At 44.3% G+C, this 20,238-nt stretch overlaps 1 protein-coding gene across 1 annotated transcript in view; it reads left to right on the forward strand.

Moving 5' to 3' along the window:
* The window catches only part of AGMAT (agmatinase (putative)), a 93,895-nt gene that overhangs the window by 66,534 nt on the left and 7,123 nt on the right, over positions 1 to 20,238 (forward strand). Inside the window, exons 3-6 of the mRNA XM_069610455.1 lie at positions 1,964 to 2,012; positions 3,279 to 3,474; positions 3,778 to 3,957; positions 5,896 to 5,980. Of these exons, the coding sequence (XP_069466556.1) occupies positions 1,964 to 2,012; positions 3,279 to 3,474; positions 3,778 to 3,957; positions 5,896 to 5,980 (510 nt within the window). The remainder of the gene's footprint in view (positions 1 to 1,963; positions 2,013 to 3,278; positions 3,475 to 3,777; positions 3,958 to 5,895; positions 5,981 to 20,238) is intronic.

Raw genomic sequence — 20,238 nt, forward strand, 5'->3', positions numbered from 1 at the left:
CAGAGATCGTTGGAGGCGCACCAATCCTGAATCACGGATAGACAGTCAGGAATGAGCGAGAGACGAGAGGAGCCTGAAGGAAAGCTGAGTGCCATCCGCATAACACTAAAGGTTAGAGGTGAAGGTAGGGATCAGGTCGGCCAAAAGGGCCAAGTACAGGTTGAAAAACCAAGTGAGAGGATAGAGCCCTGGGGAATGTGACAGGTGGAGAGAAAGGTGGCAGAGAGAAAGGGACCAAGTTGGACCTGGGAGGGGCAGTCCGAGAGGAAGGTGGTCAGCCACTCCAGGGCCTGATCTGTGATGCCAGGTTCTCACATAGTCAATTGATCAGGATGGCGTGGTTGACTGTGTCGAAAGTAGAGGGAAGATCAAGGAGGATCAGGACAGAAGGAATGCTGGAATCAAGGTTGGAGAGCAGATCTTCACGGGTGTGCAGGAGAGCAGTTTCCGTGCCTCTGGCAGCTCTGAAGCCAGACTGATGGTCATGGAGAAAACCAACAGATTGGAGAGTGAACTGGGAGATGGACAGCTTTTTTCCAAGAGTTTGCCCAGGAAAGGGCTGATGGAGATTGGACGATAGTTTGCCGGACAGGAAGGATCGGCAGGCGGCTTCTTGTGGCCTTGCACAAGGGAGTGATTAAGGGGAGAGGGGAACATTCCATTGGTGAAAGAGTGATTACAGAAATTGGCCTGGGCTGCAGCGAGGGTGTCAATATGGTCCTTGATGGTTCTGGAGGAGCATGGGAGAACCTGTTTGGACAACACTTTCATGGATCGGACTTGTCTAAAAACCTTGTCAGTTGTTGTCAGAGAGAAAGAGGAGAAAGGAGGAGGAGAGGTAGAGATGGACACAGGGGGGGCCAAGAGAGGAAGAGGGAGAGGAAAATGAGTTAGTGGACAGGATGTCCTGAGTTTTAGCAGAGAAGTGAGAGGCCAGAGCCATACAGAGGGCCTGGGAGGGAACAGGAGAGGTGGAGACGGCAACTGGATTGACCAGTTCCGTGCAGATTTTAAAGAGTTTGCCCATGTTGTTAGAGGCCGCAGAGACCCGGGCTTCAATGTGTGCTCTCTTATTGATGAGTGTTATTGCTTCGATTGGCATTTTTGTGCAACCAGTCTAGGTATGTCTAAATGTGGCCTGGCATGGTTTACTGTAATGTTATTACGTGTCTACACTGGTTTACATTGTGCAGCCAGTGGGACATGTTTTCAATGTGGCATGGCATTTTTGATAGCAAAGCATTAATGTTCCTGTACACTGTTGGTGACTTACATGTATTGGATTGGTGTTAACTTACAAAATAATTGCAAACACTCTGGCTTTTCAGCCAATTTTTCTCAGAAAGTGTGCTGTATATTGCATTAAAACACATATTTATATCTTTCTGCTAGTACAGTGTGCGGCATGCCCCTTCAGCAGCACGTTCATGCGTATTGTGCAAGCGTGATAATCTAGGCCGGCTCAGAGTGTAGCACGACCTGTGATTTGTTGCTGAGTTGGAGGGGCGGCCCTCAGCATGGCTCGCAGGGGGCCCCCACATTTTGTGTTACGCCACTGCCTCCCAGTGCGTGCCTTTGTGAAGAGGGCAACATAATGTCCCTACGAGTGTACTTCTAAAGAAAAAAACAAGATATGGCGCATAGAAACGTTCAAATCAACCATACCCACTGGAAAATTCTCTGGGAAGCTTATTTAGTTATTTATTGCTGCATTTATAGAAGCGCACAAAGCCCTGGGGCGTTTAGGCGCTAGCTACAGCTATTCTATTTCACAGTGTTGTTTAATCTGCCCTTGTCTAGTGTCCCTTCCTTTACAGAAAGGACCGATCATATGCAAACTAGTTGTTGCCCTATTGCCAGAAGGAAGTGGAGTAGGAGTATAACAAACTGCCATGCTTCAGTGACAGATGCCTTCTGAAAGCAGTACACATTTTCCAACTAATTTGCTCTGTTTGCCATGCAGGTGGCGATCACACCATCACGTACCCCATACTCCAGGCCGTTGCAGAAAAGTAAGTAACACAGTTCTTTCTTGCGGCTTTGCTTTTTTACTCACCTGGACATTAAAGGCAGAATGTGCCGGTCCGGTAACAGCGGTGCTGTTATGCGTACCAGCACCATTGTTACCGGACCGGCACATTCCAGGTTCTGTGAGCGGCTGCCGCGACGGTAGACGGCAGTCGCAGCAGCCGCTCACAGACTTTGACAGAAGCACCGGCACTGTTGCACACGGCGTCGGTGCTTCCATCCTCCCCATTCTTATTGAGTCCTACGGGATTCAAATGGGAATGGTGAATAGCATTTTCTAGCGCCTGACTTCACAGACGCTGGAGCTGTAATGCCCCAGTGATTCTGTGAAGTCAGGCGCCGGAAAAAATGACAACTCCGGGGCAGCCTGCCGGTTTTACTGGCACGGCTACCTCCTGAGTTGTAAAGGGGCCGATTGTCAAGGGAAGCAGTTGTCCACCAACTCTGCAAGATTGAAAGAGCTGTATCATGTAGTTTCAAAACGCTGTGCAGCTCTTTTTTTTATAAAAGGAGTAATTTGACGGCAGGGACCCGTTACGTTTACACTTTAATGTAAGCGGGTCCCCGTTGCCAAATTGTGGTCATTTGCACTGCAGGGTGCAAGTTTAAAGGGCAAAAGGCAGCGTACAACCATGTACGCTGCCTTTTGCCCATCACATTTGCACTGTACAGTTCAAAGTGAGTAAACACTGTGCAGTGTTTACTTTTTATTGTGGGCGCCACTAGCTATGCTTCCATGCTAAACAGCACTCACTATTACTTTTAAACGTTGCCCATCATGTGAACATGTCGGGGAGAGTTTACTTTCAACTGGGAACACTGCTTACCATGTGAACATGGTAAGCAGCGTTCTCAATTTAAATGAAACCCTCTCCGACATGCAAGCATGTAGAGGAGGGTTTCATTGTACACGCTGCCAGCCATGGGATCATAAGCAAGAAAATGAGACTCTTACTCTTTAGATTTCATATGTGAAGTGCCATGAGCAACTAGCTCCCAATATTTCCTCTATATCATTGAACATGCCACTGTCTCTAGCTCAGCCCATGTGTCTTGCATTCATTTTCTCTTCCTCTGTGCTAGAACCTGCTTGTAAATGTACCTTTTCGCCTGGGTGTCCCTTTTGTCAATATTGGGGTTTTTCAGTGTATTACGTACGTCTGATGGATCGTTAATCCACTCACTTATACTTGTGCTTGCAACTATTGGGTTTCGCCATAGTGCTAAGTGTATTGCTCTTTTGATGAAAGGTTTGGGCCAGTAGGACTGGTGCATGTGGATGCTCATACTGATACAGGAGACAAAGCGCTTGGAGAGAAAATCTACCATGGGACGCCCTTCCGACGCTGTGTGGATGAGGGAATCCTGGACTGTAAAAGAGTAGTGCAGATCGGAATTCGAGGTTCAAGCTACACACCGAATCCTTACAAATACAGCCGGGACCAGGTAAACCACAAATAACTGCTGTAGCCCAAATGAGCTATTCGATGACCAGGTAGGTAAGTGCCTTTTCTACACTGATAACCCTATCAGATTCTGCAACCACCGCCTCATACAGATCTTTCTTCTGGCACACTCCAATTTTGGCATCGCCTGGTACTCTGTGATCTTGACGAATATGGCTCCCTCGACTGATCGTGCCACCTCATAAATTCACCTAGCTTTTGTCGTTTGTCCAGATTCCCGTCTCCCCAGCCTTGCACCATTCTGGTACTTATGCTGTAATACAATGTGCCTCTTTTTCTTTAGGGATTTCGGGTAGTTCTCGCTGAAGACTGTTGGTTGAAGTCCTTGGTTCCTCTGATGGGGGAAGTGAGGCAACAGATGGGAGAGAAGCCTGTTTACATCAGCTTTGACATTGATGGACTTGACCCAGCATTTGCTCCTGGGACAGGAACTCCAGAGATTGCTGGCCTCACACCCAGCCAGGTAATGATGGATTTAACCTAGCACATCATTTCGGGCTATAGGATGGCCATCGATCACTGGGCGGAGGTAGGAGATCATGTGATTACTGTAATAAAGCAATGTTTCTATAAGAAACCAAGAAATGCCTGACATCACACTCAGTAGGATCGTGTAAGCTTACCATAGGAAACCCTTGTTCCTGGCACTGGAACCCCAAGGGTTGCAAACCTCAGACTAAGTCAGGTGATGATGAGCATATCCTAACAAACCTTTAATGTCTTACCTGGGGAACCCCAAAGATTACTGACTTTGCACCCAGGAGTTAAGATTGGGCATACCCGGGAATCAATACTCCTATGATAGGAACCCCAAAGTCTGAGGTCACTCACTGAACAAGGTGATCATGAGCTTCCCCTTTCAGAAGCTTTTTCACTACTGTTGAACACTAGAGATCACTGAACACCCATCAGCAGACAAGAAAGGGCCTATCCAAACAGAATCATGTTCATGAGGCATGAAATCCACTGATCCTGGCCTTTCATCCAACAACCAATGACGTCTTAAGAAATCCTTGCTCCTTCGCATGGATTCCCAAAGTTCCCCAACGTGACACCCAGCTAGGTGATGGCGGGTCTATAGCTAGCTTGTGTTCTGGGACAGAAACTCCTTAAATGTAGTGAATAATATGTTGTAACAGGAGGAAAGTCCTTAATGTTCATGGGCCAAAGGAAAACTCTGTAGGACGTGCAGCAGTGGGACTAGAAAAACACCCTGTAGGACCTGTGCCAGAGGAATGTGCTAGGTCACAGTCAAAGGCCTTGCAGCTCAGTGACCAGAGGAGAAACGCCAGTAAACCAGGAAGTGACTTCCACGTCTCAAGGCAAAGGAAAATACAGCAGGTCTTGTGCCCAGGGTAGTCGGGTAGCAGGGTAGGAAAAGTCTGATATGTGCTCTGTCAGGTGTGCAATGCTCAACACAGGTGCCAGAGAAGATAGAAATGTCTATAAAGTCCTGTGTTACAGGATGGCCCTACAGGTTATCTGCCAGGAAGGAGGTAGGAGAGGCCTCGCATGGATATTCCCAAAGAGGCACCCACTAGGCCATATGCAAGGGAGAGAGCATGGAAGGTCCTAGAGACGGTACCCCGCCAGATGTGGATAGAAAAGGTCATGCAGCTGGGAGGGGGCGGGATGAGGGCAGATGTAACACAGGTCTTGCTTTCCCTATAGCAGAGTGAGATCAAACAAGTCATGTGTCAGGAAAGGAGTATGCAAGGTCTCAGATGGTGTGCCAGAGGTGCTCTGTCTTCCTGCTCCCAGGCCCTGTGCGAGGGGTGAAAGAGTAAAATATGCACAGGTCCGTGTGCTGGAGCAACATGCTCTCTCCACTCAGGCAATGTATCGGTGATTGCACAGGAAATATCACACACATCCTTTGCTAGGGGTCAGGTCACAGGCTATATGATATGTAAGGAGATTTACGGGTTGCGCTATTTCTTTTCTGGTGGCCCAATAAGGAGCTCATCTTTCAGTGAAGGATGAAATGTGTTGCACATGTTTTGCCAAAGGACCCTGTAGCACCAGTGCTACAGACGGAGGATAGGTCTTACCGGTCTTGTGCCAGAAAAGGAATAATCCAACCATGTGCCAGGGGATGGCAGGCGGGTGTCAAGGAAGGATTCACGGCCCCCTGTCAGGAAAGTGCTCCACATGTCATGTTAGCTGTCCCAGGTCAGATGCCAGGAAAGGAGGAAGAAAGACCCCCAACCCCCCACTTACCCTGGGACATACAAGCTGAATCAGGTTGTCCTGACTAACCACCAAGAATCATTTGTGGGCATTGCACGGTGCTGCATCCTAGCTTCATGGGAGCTGGATCAAATGATGGCCTCTAGCTGGAAAGTGAGTGCTGACCATACATAAATCCAGGACTTATCCTCTCTCCCTTCTTTTCTTCCAGGCACTGGAGATCATTCGTGGCTGCCAGGGCCTGAATATCATTGGCTGCGATCTTGTGGAAGTGGCACCAATATATGATTCCTCTGGTAAGCCCAAAAAATGCTTCCTTCTGGGACTGCTTTTATTACACAGCACTAACCTGAAAGGGCAAATTATGAACCTGTGCATATTTAGTTCCTGGGGGTTGCTCTGCTGTTAAAAGATGAACATGTGACATCTGTGTAATCTGCAAGGGAAGGTATGCTGTCCAAGGCATGGGAGTGCACCTACTTTGTTTCCTGGGGTGGGTCTGTTCCCCAAGGACTTAGTATGCAAGAGCTGTGTTAATGGGAGGAGTGTTCTTCTGTGCAAGGGCATGTGAAGTAGGGGCTCAAAGGGAGTGAGGTCAGAGAGGTAAGTAGGCTTGGCGCAGGGGCAAAATGGACACACAGAAGATATCGGAGAAGCAGAGGAAGAGATGTGGGAAGCAAGTGGTGACACATCCATTGTACTATCTGCCACTTTTTTGAGGGGAAAAGCAAACCTCCTTGGAAATGCTAGCCAGTGTTCCAGACAAAGCCCCTCTTCTATTTCAATGGTGGTGAAGCAGGTCAGAGGTGTGTGGAGCAGAGTGGGGGAGCTGAATTGGGATGGAGAGGATGATGGCATTGAGGGAACACTGGTAAGTTAACTTTGAATTGATTTGGGGGGATGGGTGTGGTGGGGGAGAGAAACAGTGACGTAAGGGCTTCTAAGGGAAAGGCACAAGCAGCCACCATTTTGCTGAGAACAGTGAATTTTACCAGTAGGTAACAAATGTCTAATACCGCTACAAATATTAGACATTTGTTACCTATGAATTGGTTACTATACCTCAAAAATGTGGAAATTCTGTTGTATCTTGTGTGACTCCTAGTCAAGTGTATCTACAACATGAAAACTGCAGTTTTATTAAAAATCTGACTGCAGTTACCAGAATTGTCCTGATACATTTTTGTCAGAATTCATTCACAATATAGTGTGTGCACACCTTTGCAAGGTGTAACCTACATAGGAGTGTGTTCACCCTTCGTTCAGCAGCTAGGTAACCCATGACCTTGCTCACTTTTGCTCTTTAACACCTTACTACCTACCTGGGTAGAGTAAGGCATCAACCAGGTGCCCTTTTTGATAAGCATGGGTATAATAGACATCACACAAGGAATAGTATTACTAACACTCCCAGTCGATGTCCCATTTCGAATTCCGAAAACAAGCCTTGCAACACTGTGCGAGTACCACTAGATGTCCGCCTATGCATAGCATGTGAATTTAAGCAGATCCACAAGCCTCAGAAATACAGTTACAGTAAGTAATGTATGATACATACTGTCATGTGGTTGGCATTTATCAAAAAACGTATGGCCTGACACAAGGATGCCATTCATTAAGAAAAGCTTTATTAGGAGCCAGGGTATTCCCAAGGCCTCTCACCACCACCCTCCCATGTTTTCTCTTCTCTGCACTCCTTTCTTCCATCTATTACTACCTTCTCTTCTTTTTATCTTGATGCAATTGCTAGCACCCTCCATTCTACCTTGCTGTCTGTACTTAACTCTGTCTCTCCTCCTTGTTCTTTTACTCTCACTCACAAAACTCCCCAGTCTTGGCTAACTTCTTATCTTATCTCCCTCCGCTGCCGTCTGCATGAAGCTCATTAGCGCTGGAAAAAATCTCGATCTCCTTCTCAACTTGCCTTACTTGCTGTGAAAACATTGTACTTTTGTGAACTTACATTCTCTCTTTCTGACCCCCCTTATCACTTCTATCAACTTCCCCACAACGTCCTGTCTCCTAAACCTTCTGGCACATCCCTCCTTTCATCCCTTGCTTCCTCTGACATTTCTAGCTACTTCACATCTAAATTGTAATCATCTTCATTCTTCTTTTGCTTCTTCTCCTTCTTCTCTCCCTTCTTCTTCCTCTAGTCTACCTTCATACACTTTATCTTCGTTCTCTCGTCTTAAAAGGTCCTGATACTTCAGCCCTTCTTACCCATGCTCATCCAACAGCATCTCTTCTGACCCTCTTCTCTTATTCCACATGTCTAGCCCCATCTTCTTCCTTATCTTACTTCACTTATTAATTGTTCGCTTTCAAACTCATGTTTCCCTGCTACGCTGTTATTCTCCCAATCTGAAAAAATCGACTCTCGACCCTTCTACTCCTGCTAGTTTTCACCCAATTTCACTTCTTCCTTTTCTCTCTTACGCTCAGATTGCTAGTTTTCTAAATCTCTATTCAATTCTACCACCTCTTCAATCTGGATTCTGCCCTTCTCATTCTACTGAGACTGCTCTTCTGCATGTCTCCAGCTCTCTTATGTCTACTCGCCAATCCAAGATCTCCTCTATACTTATTCTCGTCGATCTAGCTGCAGCGTTTTGACACTGTTGATCATGCTCTTACTTCTTCCCTTTTTAAAATTTTAATTTATTTAAGATATCTTTAGCCCAATCAGCTTTATATATATACACATAATTACAGTATAGAACATTTGTGTACACTCATTGGTACTTAGACAATCAACACATGGCTTTACCCTTCATCAAGAGAACATTCAATCAATTCCCTTTCTTCTGTGGGTATTACTGGGTCTGTCCTTGAATGGCTGTGCTCTTATCTTTCTCAGCGGTCCTATTCTGTAACTTGGCCCGAACACACCGCTTCCGCACTTCCTCTTCGTTATGGTGTCCCCCAAGATTCCATACTTGATCCTCTTCTTTTTTCTCTTTACACTGCCCCTCTTTCTGCTCTTTTTTCGTAATTCAGTCTTTGTTTTCATCTGTATTCAGATGATACACAAATCCTTTTCTTTTTTCTTCCTTTGACTCTACTTTGCACTCAACTGTATCAACCTGCCTTTCTGTTGTCTAAAACTGGATGTCTTCTCATTTGCTACACCTCAATCCTTCTAAGACTGAGGTTCTGTTTTTTCTAGCTTCAACTATTCCTCCTACTCTTTCTCCCCGTCTCTCTTCTTTCCTCCTTCTTCTTTGCTCTTTTTCTTTTCTCGGTGCAATTTGGCCATTATCTTTGATCCCTTGCTTTCTTTCACACTGCATATTTCTTCTTTTGCTCGCTCCGTTGTGCTCGCTCCTACCTCTCATTTCATGCTACTAAACGTCTTCTGTTTTTTCTCTTCTACTTTGCCTCCCTGCCTCATATCTTCTCCCCCTCCAATCTATTTACAATTCCCCAGTTCAGTGCTTCCCTTCGAAATTGTGCCTTTCTACCATTTTCTTTCAGTTGTCTTAAAATGTGCTCATGGCCTGGCTCTGCCTTACCTTTATTCTCTAGTGTCATTCTATTCTCCTTCTCGGACTCTCTGATCACAGAATCTGCTCCTTCTCACTGTTACCAAACCCTGTGTGCTTCTTCCCATTTCCGATCTTTTGCTCTCTTAGCCCCAAGACACTGGAATGTTCTCCCTTTTCCTGCCTGCTCTTCTCCATCTCTTTGTATTCTTCAATCTAACACCTCTTTCCGTTTTAAATTGTTTTTTCACTATCGTATCATTGTACTGGTCTCTAATATTTTGTAACAACGCTTTTGGCAAAAAGCGCTTTATAAATTCAATAAAATGAAAAATGCAATGAAATTCAAGGTCCCGGTTTTCCACTCCCTACTCCTCTCTTGCTCACCTTCCGTATCTCACCTCAAGTCTTGTTCCTACATGGTCCTGTCATGGAGTTTGCTTTTTCTCTCTTCATTCCAAGTATCTTGTGCTCCTCCTAGTTACCTTGCTACAATCTGGTTCCTCCATATCTCCTGGATGTACTCTGTGGTAACTTAGGGTCCAGCACCACCTTCCCGCTACTGACTTCTAAGGTGGGGACAAGACCATTCCCACATCCTCTTCAGACGACCATTTGAAGTGACCTGCTGATTGATGTAAGGGAGGCATGGTATCACAAGTATGACACTGACTCAAGAGTTCCAAGTTTCAAAACTTTTATACAATTCCTGGGGTTTGGAAAAACTTCTAGTTTGCCCTATAGCTAAGATGGGAGTAGCCTCTACCATCAAATAATACAGAAAATACAGTGCTAGTCAGTCGATGTCAAATCAAAATGGCCTATACTAACAAAACGTAATGCCTGCCCTATCTCTTACACAAAAAGTGTGTAAAGGGGAATGTGTATGCAAAGCAAAGTCAGTGTTATAACATAAAGGATCAATGTGACTGAGTCAGCTCTCCTCCCCACGTTGGACAGCACGGAGTAAGGCGGCCCATCGTAAATAGGATGACACACTCTGGCTCGTGTTATAAACAAAAGGCAGTTCAAAACGTAGGTCGAGAGCCTCTTGGTATTCACCGTTAAAGTCACTTATTCCAGGTTTCAAAAGATCTTTCACAGTTCAACAAATGTTCACGTGGGTCTCCCTCTGCTGGGCTCAAACCTCTCAAAGCATCAATAGTTCACTTAGGCCTCCCTCAGTCTGGCTCGGACCTTTCTACCAAAAAGTTACCTGATTCAACGTAGATCTCCCTCAGCAGAGCTCAAACCTCATAATCACAGTACTTGCAGGGGTTCCCTTCCCCAAACTTCATTCACATTCTTTAGGGGTTCCCTTCCCCTAACTTATTTCATACTTCCGGTCTCCCTCAGTCGGGCTCAGACCTTTCACTGATGTCGAAGACTTTAGATTGTGAAAGGCTTTTACCACAGACCTCCGCAGGACCACTTTGACTTTCACTTTAGCTCTTTCTTGATGTTATTTGCCGCAGTGTCTCTTGGTATTGGTAGTTCTATACCATAATCAGAAAAGTTCAAAGAAATCTTCCTCTTCAAACAATCACCTTTTCAAATTCCCCTTTCGTCTGGGTTAATCTTGGTCATTCCGCATTTCAGAGTTCGTTCACTTTGTCGCTTCATAACAAGACATATTACACTTCCGGTCTCCCTCAGTCGGACTCGAGCCGTTTTCATGGTGTTGAAGACTTTCGAATATGCGTGACATTTTTTTCAGACCTCCACAGGACCACTTTGACTTTCCCTTCCAATCAGTTTGCTTTTACAGTTCATTCACTTTATCGCTACAAACATTTCACCTTTCACAAAGACCTTTGAGTGGGCTACTTCCTTTTGCCGGACCACTCCGCTACTCTGTATCACTGGCATCACTGTTATCAGTAACTTAAAAGTTCATTACTGGTTTGCTTTCTTTCGCATCTCATCAACATGTGCGCAACCTTCAATAATGCGATACACGGTTGCGGCTTCAAGCTTTCCTTGACACAAACCAGCCTTTCATGTCTTTCACTAACTCACTGGTTGTGTGCACTCATTTCTTGTTTCTGCAGCTTTGATTCACAAGTCCAAGTTAATACCACAGGCTTGGCCTCGCCTCCCCAACTCTGTCATTCACCCGGGAGGGTCACAGAAATTCTTGAAACACAATGCAGGTTTCTTCTTGTCTGCAATTTTTTTTTTTTTTTTTTTTTTTTATTATTTGTATATAATTGTATTACAATTTTTACAAATTCTGTCCAAATTTTTTTATATCCTTGTTTCCTGTTTTCCTTTGGGACTGTCCTGGAATTTTCTGTTCAATGGGATGTTTGAAAGCTCTCTGTTATTTCTTTTTCGTCCAGCTTCAATTTTTCCAAGAAGGTCGCTGTGGCCACCGTCAAAGATGCGGATTTGCCGCACATTAGCATATTCCACCAGGTTTCTTCGTTTGCCGTTTGATACCGATCTTTGAGTGGTTTGAGATGGATAGTTCGCATGGTTGCCATTCCTGCGCAGTGAAGAAGAAGATGGCGTAGTGTTTCGGTTTCCCTCTGCTCACAATATCTACAGTTTTTGGTTGTCGACTGTTTTCTTCGAAAGAGAATCTCATTGGTTTTCAATATGTTTAACCTTGCTCTCAAGAAAGTTGTTCTCAGTCGTTTGTCTGGGAACTTTTTTAGGTAGTTTCTGACTTCATCTACTTTTTGGGTGTTCATAGTGTGATGTGTTGTAATTGTGAGTTCTTCTGTCTTATCTAAAGTCTCAATCCAGTCTTGTATTTTCAGTTTTTTCTTTACTTTTTCCGGGATCCGTTCTATTTCCCATTCAGAACATCCAATTTTTTCCGCTTGTTCCAATAGTCTGCTGTACCAACTTGATAGCATTGGGTTTGTTTCACTCTTCATCTCTTGATATATTATCTCCAGTATTTTAGGACGCGGCTGCCTTATGATTTTACCCAGGAATAGGAGACTGTTTCTTGTTACCAAAGATTCCAATGAATGGAGACTCAATTCGCATCGAATGATTGTCGCAGAAGTGGAATTTGGAAGATGTAGTACTCTCCGCCAAAATATACCTTCTAATTTAGCCCACAATGACTTTGGCAGGTATAGCATGGCCTCGGCTCCGTAGGTCAAAGTTGGACCTACCTTTGCTCTATAGAAGTTTATTAATGGGAGGATTGAAAATTTCCCAAATTTTCTGTCCAAGGATATTGCCTGAGCTGCTAACATTTTTGTTTTGGAGATCAGATGCTCTTGCATAGATATTTCAATTTTGCTCGACGATAGTTTTACCCCTAAGTAGGTACAGCTTTTCACTATTTCCAGTGGCTCCGAGTTTGCGAACCATTTCTTTTTTTTTTTTGTTCTCGCAGGTTTTTCTAAGATCAGGATTTTTGTTTTAGATGTATTCAATTCCAAGTCGTTTTTAGTCAGGTAGGCTGTGAGGCTGTCTATTTGTCTCTGTAGACCAATTGCTGTTTGATCTAGCAATAAGATGTCGTCTGCATACAGCAATCTTGTCACTTTTGAGTCGCCTATTTGAGGAGGAAATGATCTGGTGTCATTTTCGGGATCTGCAATGTCCGCCATGTAGGCCTTATATAGTGCCGGTGCCAGGGGGCAGCCTTGTTTCACCCCTCTGTTTGTTTTTATATTTTCCGACAACAAGCCTGCTTCATTGAGTCGAATTTTGATCGATGTTCCACTATATAGCGCTTTTACTTGAGCGAGAATGGCTGATGGACATTTTTGTTTCTCCAGTTTTTTCCATAGTTTTTTTCTGTTTACACGATCAAAAGCTTGCACCAGATCAATTGAAGCAATGAATATTGGTGGTTGCCCCTCGAAGACCTTTGATTTTAGTATGCTGGTCAGCATAATATTTACCGACGTTCCCAGGTTCTTCTCGAATCCTGATTGAAAGGGGTCAGTTGTTTTTGCCTCTTTTTGCCATGTCTGAAGTTCGTCCAACAACAATGATCCGTAAAGTTTGCCGAGTACATCTAGAAGTGCAATTGGCCTGTAGTTTCTCGGATCGTCTCTTGGGCCCTTTTTGTAAATTGGGACGATGTTTGCAGTCTTCCATGTCTCCGGAATAGTTCTCGAAATCCTAGATCTCCTAAAGATTTCTGCTATTAATGGAGCCCAATTTTCTGGGTCCTGCTTCAGAATGGCGTTGGAAATGCCATCCGGTCCGGGGGCCCAAGAGTTGTTCAGTTTCTTAATCTTAGACAAAATGTCCTTCTCTGAGCATACTATCCAGTTGACCTCTTCTTGGATAATCGATGTTACTTCTCCTGGAGTGGGGTCATTGTATAGGTCAGTGAAATGGTCACTCCATTTTTCTTCTGCGACATTGTTTGTAGTTCTTGCGTCCATGGGCGAGATTTTATGTTTTACGATTGTCCAAAAATCTCTTGAATTCCTTTTACAAACTGCTCTCAACATGTTCTCTGCGTCCGTCTGGTATAATTTCCATCGTGTCGCTTGTAGCCAGGATTTATACAATTTTTTAGTTTTGGATGCCAGGTCTACGTTAGTTTGTGTTGGATTTGTTCGTGCAAGCCGAATCACCTTTCTTAGATTTGATTTCTTTGCTCTCAATTCCTCATTGTGAGTATGTAAATGAGTTTTATCATCTACTCTTTTACGTCGTGGATGGAGATAAGGGATCAAGAGAGGCGTGTAATCCAAGTTTGCTTTCAATGTATTTAAGGTCGTTTGTCCATTATAGGCTGCCGTGATGGAAGTTATGCCTTCTGTTGTAATTTTCAATCGGTTTCCTTGTTGGTTTAGTTCCAGATTTTTCGACATTGTCACCGGCACCTTTTTTTTTGCTGGCCATGTTACGGTTAGTAAATTATGATCACTGGCCGTGGTCTTCACTACCTTGAAGCTTGTGGTTAGGAAATATAATTCTTTAGAGGCAAAGATGTAGTCAATTGTACTTCTTTTGCCCGCACTTTCCCATGTTGGAATTCTGGATTTGGCTGAATCAAGGGAGTTTAAATTGTACAAATCCCTGGAGTCCATCAGTTTGACCCATGCTGCACCTCTCGTTGTTGATTGAGTGTTGCTCGTGTTGTACGTTGGTCTTTCTTTCTCCGATACCGGGCAAGAGGCGTTTAAGTCGCCACATATCAGGATGTGGTCCATATCATACATCTCTGTTGTATCTGTAAGGATTTTTTCCACCTTATTTAGAAAGTTTTTTGTCTTTGTTATTGACTGATTCCAGTAGATGTTTAGTACCAGGATAAGCTCCTGCCTTGGTTTTTTTTTTTGCCGGGGGTCCTCTTTATTCCATTCCAGCAATGTCGCCTGAATTGTCAGGGATGATATCAGGTTATGAACTATTCTAAGCACTCCGCCAGTTTTTACAGCTGTCAACAAGCCTGAGGTAGGACGTCCTCGTGTTCCTTTTTGTGCCGGCGAGAGTGATACTTCAAAACCATCCAGGCTCGGTTGAGATAATAACCAGGTCTCCTGCAAAGTTATAAGGTCAAAAAGGCCCAGGTTGACATCTCCTGAATGAGTCAGGTGAATGTGGCCTCTTGTGTTCCAGGAGCCGAGAATGATGTTTTGATCCGGTTCTTTGCCCTCGTGTAGCTCCTTTAACGTCTCTCCAACAAAATTGTCAGATTGACGATTTGATTGCTATTTCCTCACGTATTTTGTTAGTGCTGTAGAAATCCATGCCCATTTGTTGGTGTTTTTTTCTATTTCTTGCGTCTGGATCTGTGTTGATGTGTTTCTACATGTGATACGTTTATCTTTTTCTCTGCCGGACTGTGTCAGAAACGGCCCTTTCGGGTATTTTGGGGGTAGTCTTTGTGATTTCTTATCATTTTGTATCCGGTTGTCTTGGGCTGAAGAATTTTCTTTGATCTTGTCTCTTTCTTTGTCCTTTTTCTTTCTTAAGTCACTTTGATCTAATGTTTCTCGTGGTTTTCGACGTTCATGTTCTTCCTTTTGCTCTTCTCTTTCCGGTGTATAGTTGTGTTTTCTCTTTGTTCTTGTTCGTCTTTCGGTTACAGGCGTTATCTTCCATGTTTCTTTTGCGTTTGTCCCATGTTTACATTTTTCTTTTGTGTCATACTCATCCTCTCTTCTGTGCCCTCTTTCTTCTGCAGTTGTTTCTCTTAAGGTATACCCTCTTTTGGCTAAATCTCCTGCCACAGACAACAGCAGTTTCTTCACTGTATGCGATGTAATATGGAGGAAGATACTGTCCGTTCTAGTTTTATGTGCGAATTCCACTATGTTTAGGTCGACACTTTTGATTTGATCTCCCTTCTGTACTTTTTGTAGTAATCTCATGGTTGCTCTCCTGTTTAATAAAAGTTTTTCTCCCTTTTTGTCACTTTTTTCTAGTTTCAAGGTACGTGATGAATTGCTCTTGTGAGTGAAAATTGTTGATGTCCGGGTGGAGTTAGACTGTGTAAGGTGATCCGAAGGTCTTCTGTTTGATCTCTTATTTCTTTCTGAGTGTCTCTCACTTGAGCTCGTTTTTTCTCTTCTTTTATTTCGATTTTCTGGTGTTTTTGTCCTTTTTCTATATGGAGAAGTTTCTGGTTTGTATTGTCGAGCATTTTTGTTATATTGAAAGTGTTGTTTGTGGCGTGTTCCGCTGTTCGGCGTGTATCCGGCCCATTCTCTCACGTGCTTTTCCTTTGTGGTCTGTACAGGGCCATCCCTGACTTTTTCGTGTTCAATTTTGTTTATCTTTGTGTTGGCCACTCGGAACAACGTTTTCCTTTCTGGGGTTATCCGACTTCTTCTGTAGCTTAAGTCATCTGTTTTATTTATTTCTTTTTCAGGTGCTTTTGGTTGTATCTGCTTGTGATTGACCCTTTGTTCTGTTATTGGTAAGGTATCTTCCATAAATGACACCTTTCTTTTTTTTTTAATTGGACGAGGAATTTCTGACTGAGTTTTCAATCGAATATGTACTCAGGTCCAACAGATTTGACGGGCTCTCCTCCACCCGTTTGTGATTTGCGTTCATGTTTATCTCTTGTAATTCGCTTTCTACATTTTTGGTTTTTTGGGATATCCCAGCTATCCATTTGGAAATACTCAAATTTGCGTTTTTTTCTGTGTTTTGTTTCTCCTGTACTTTTGACCCTGTAGTGCTCAGTTTATCTTTTTGACTTGAACTGATTTTTGAGATCTTCTGTTTCTGGGATTGAGGGTTATTTTCATTTTGATCCCTCGTTTGCTGAGTTTCTTTGTATCCCGCTTTTAGTTTTTTTTTCCATTTTCTTTAAGTTCGTGTCGTTTTCTTTAGTTGGTGTCAGATCACAATTGGTATCTGCTGAGGTTTCTATTAGTTCCTCTTCGTAACTATTTTGTCTGGTCTCCCTCTGGTCAGTTTGGGAATAAGAGGATACTGCTTTTTTTTTAAACTGAAACACCTCAGTTTTATCCGTCATGGTGCCTTGTTCCTTTGTGGAGGCTTTCCAGGCCTCCAACGTTGTTATGTATCCTTCCAAGTGAGTTAACTTCATATTGCATGCTGCTAGTACTGAAGTGTGATCTTTAAGTGTTTCATTTATTGTTTCGTACAATTTCCCAAAAGGTGCCAGAGCAATGGTCATGGCTGACATTACAGGTAAAATGTCCGAGTTTTTAACTGGTGAGTTTTTTTCTTTTTTTTTCAATGGGGTTCCAATTTCGATTTTTGCTTTCTGTGGCGTTGATAACAAAACTCGTAAGGCGTCTGTCGAGATGTCCAACTTTTTATGTTGCGGCGAGCACTTCTCGCCTATAGCATTCTCTCTTTGTTTTAGCATTTTTTTATAGTTCAAAATTGCTTCTGCCAATTTTATTTCTTCTTGATTCCACATATGGCTTGGTTTTGGCTTTATCAAGTCTTCCATTTTCTTATCCTTTTTCGTATTTTTATTTTCGTTGTCTATAATCTCAATAGTTTTTTCCACTGGTTTGTCTGGCTTTGTGTACCCCACTTTTTGATTTTCGTTATTTGTTACCTCTGATGATTCCCTGGCTTTATTGTTTCCTTCTGTCTGAATAGAGTTTGATATGTCTTCCTGTTTTTTTTCGATATCCTTTTCTGATGTTACTATTTTCAGTATTGATTTGTTTTTATCTTTCTCGTGCTCCTGAGGTCTATTCTCTGTAGTTTTCTTGTCTATGCCAGTTTTAGTTGTTTCTGTCCTTTGGCATGCAGGAGGTTGGCTTGGGTGCCAACGTATGTGTGGTAGTAGGACTCCTCCCTCTGTCGACTTTTCTATCTTCAGTGGGTTTATTTTATTTCTTTGGGGGGATGGTGGAATTCCTGCCAAGATTTCTAAATCGGAAAGCTCAAACCGATTTACAGTCGGAGGCTTCCCCAGTTTTTCAAAGAATCTTCCAATCGGGTTATTTGACGGTGTTAGCGGTTTTCCCGTTTTTTTCGTTTGTGGCTTTGGTGGAAATCTATTTTTCGGAGTGGACGCCTCAGTGGGATTGTATTTTTCCCCTCCTAGTCTTTTTGTTTGTTGGTCCATTAAAAGTTCATTATCTTTGTGACTAGAAAGTATTTGTGTTTCTTTTCCTTTTAAGTTATCCTCAAGTAACTGTTTTGTTACTGGTTGATGAGGCTCTTCTTCTTGTTTCTCTAGTTGTAAATAAGTATGTGTTATTGCCCAGTTATGTTCTCTCAGGATATTTAATTCATCCATATCTTCTCCTTCCTGTTCCTCCGAGTATGATAGGGTAATGTTCTGACAGCTCGCATCTCTGGGCTCTGATTGATTCCATTCCGGGCTGGGTAGGTCAGATCTCACTATCACTGGATGAAGGTCACTTTCGCATGTTTGAAGATCTTGTGGATCTGGCCTCTTGTTTGTCTTTCTCACCTCGATCTCTGTATTCTTTTGTGTGTTTTCATTTGTACTGGTTAAATTTGTAGCTTTGCACTTCTTCGCTGTACCACCAGATGGTGTCTCCTCAATCCGCACGGCAGCGGGCCCGTGGGCTCCGCTCTCCAAGAGCTCCACGCTCAGCCCTGAAACCGCTCGTGCGGGCTCTTCTTCCATGACAATTTTTCTTTGCTCTCTCAGCAAGTCCTCCGGTGGTGTCTCTTCCTTTTTCTGCACGGTGGAGGGCCCGCGAGCTCCGTTCCCCAAGAGCTCCGCGCTCAGCCCTAAAACCACTCGTGCAGACACCTTGCTCCTATCTGTGACTTTGCACTCCTTCGCCCCGCCCTCGGCAGGCACCATCTTTCCCTGCATAGTGGTGGGCTCGCTAGCTCCGCTCCCCGCGGGCTCCGCACTGGGCTCTGGAGCCACTCGTTCCAGGTTGGCCTCGATTCCTCTCTCCCTCACCCCACAACAGTCTCTCACATCACCACCGCTGCCCGACACACCTTTTCCCCATTCCTCCTGAGCGGGAGACGGCGGAACCCGCCCCGGTCTCTCTGGGAACACCTCCCCTTCATCATCGCCCGCCTCGCCTCGCAGAGACCGAGACTGGGGCACCCGCCTCTCCCAGCTCTGCGGCCGCTCACGTCCCTCGCATCCAGGCTCCGAATTCATCTCCTCTCTCCAAGGTGAGACATATTGGTGGGGGGATCTGAGGGGGGGTATTGAAGGAGAGGCTGTGCTGATTTTCGAGGTTAAGGTTTCAGTCGTTTTCTTTAGTGGTTTTTTTCTTGTTTCGCTCAACACTGTTTCTTTTATATTTTGTGCGCTGCTCCTTAACACGCGGCCCATTTCTTCATGTTCTTTTAACCGTGGGTTGTTGCCCCCAGTGGTGTCATCCATGGTGTCGCAAAACTCTCCTCTAGATGATTTTTTTATTTGTTTCTTGAACAGTGGGTCAATAGAGATGTATTGTAATGAGGGAGGAGCGGTAGGGTGGATATCCGTTTTTTTGTCCATTCCTGACAAAGGGTACCGACACTTTGTTTAATCCTTTTCAAAGTTGCTGTATGTTGACTTTATGCAGTCTCAGTACCCAGTGTTCCAGCGCTCCAGCGGCCAGACTGCCAGACTGCACCTCCTCGCAGCTCTCCGCGGCCGCTCCGCGGCCAAAATGGGTTTTTAAGCCCTTGTAGCAGTAAACACTGTAGACAGACTTCCACTGCAAACAGGAAAAAAAAAAAAAAAAAAAAGATCAGAGTTTCCTGCCAGACTGCACCTCCTCGCAGCTCTCCGCAATTGTCATGTGTCACCTTGCTCAAAGTGTCTCTCTACATTACGCCTTTTATCCGTGTGGGGGGAGCTAATGGGTATCAGATGAATGTGATTATGTTCAAGTGCCTGACTGCCTGACCTGATTAACGGGACATGTCCAATGAGATATGTAAATATTTAGCCTCTTTAATCTCAGTCGCCCTCTTCCTCGGCCCAGTGTTTGTGTAGGAAGGGGGGAGGGGTTGGGACATTGGAGAATGCTGCAAAATAGGATGGAGTATGGGTATGGGAAATGGGGGAATACCGCGTCTCAACCATCGGTTGTCTCACCCCCACTCCCTGAAGACTCCCCACCCAGGTGATACTCCCGCACTGGTCCACCCCCAGGGTCTGGATCCAAAGGCGATGGCCTTGCCCTGGCCACCTAAAAGAGGGATCCCAGGAGACTAGTAAGTGAGGCACCTTTTGATTTCTCACATTGGACAAGGCCTGCCTGCGGCTTGAACCACTGAGACGCGGACACAGAAGACTCATGTTTGTGGTTGCAAACTTTTATTCAAATAATAAAGGGGTTTGGGAAATACCTCACTGTCCCTACCCTGGGAGGTATTTTCCTACCTCAACCAAAAACTAAGGGTCTGTCCTGTGTCAAGATGTCCAAAGCAAAAATGTCCTATGTCCGAAATCCTATCCTAGCCCTGTCATTCTGAAAGTAATTATAAGATGCTATGGGTAATGTCTTTGGCTCGGAAAGGGCACAAATGTTCAAGTTCAACAAAAAGGTATACATTCAACAGAGTGTCCAATGGATACTATTCACAGTTCCAGGGAATGGCTCCCTTCCGCAGGTATCTCTCCACCAAAACAAAAGTTCTAAAAGAATAACCAAGTTTCTTTGTAGTTGAAGGGGATAATCCCCTCCTCTTGGTATTGCAATTCACTC

The sequence above is a fragment of the Ambystoma mexicanum genome, chromosome 8 (assembly GCF_040938575.1).
Source record: "Ambystoma mexicanum isolate Mex_15411 chromosome 8, UKY_AmexF1_1, whole genome shotgun sequence".
Taxonomy (NCBI): Eukaryota; Metazoa; Chordata; class Amphibia; order Caudata; family Ambystomatidae; genus Ambystoma; species Ambystoma mexicanum.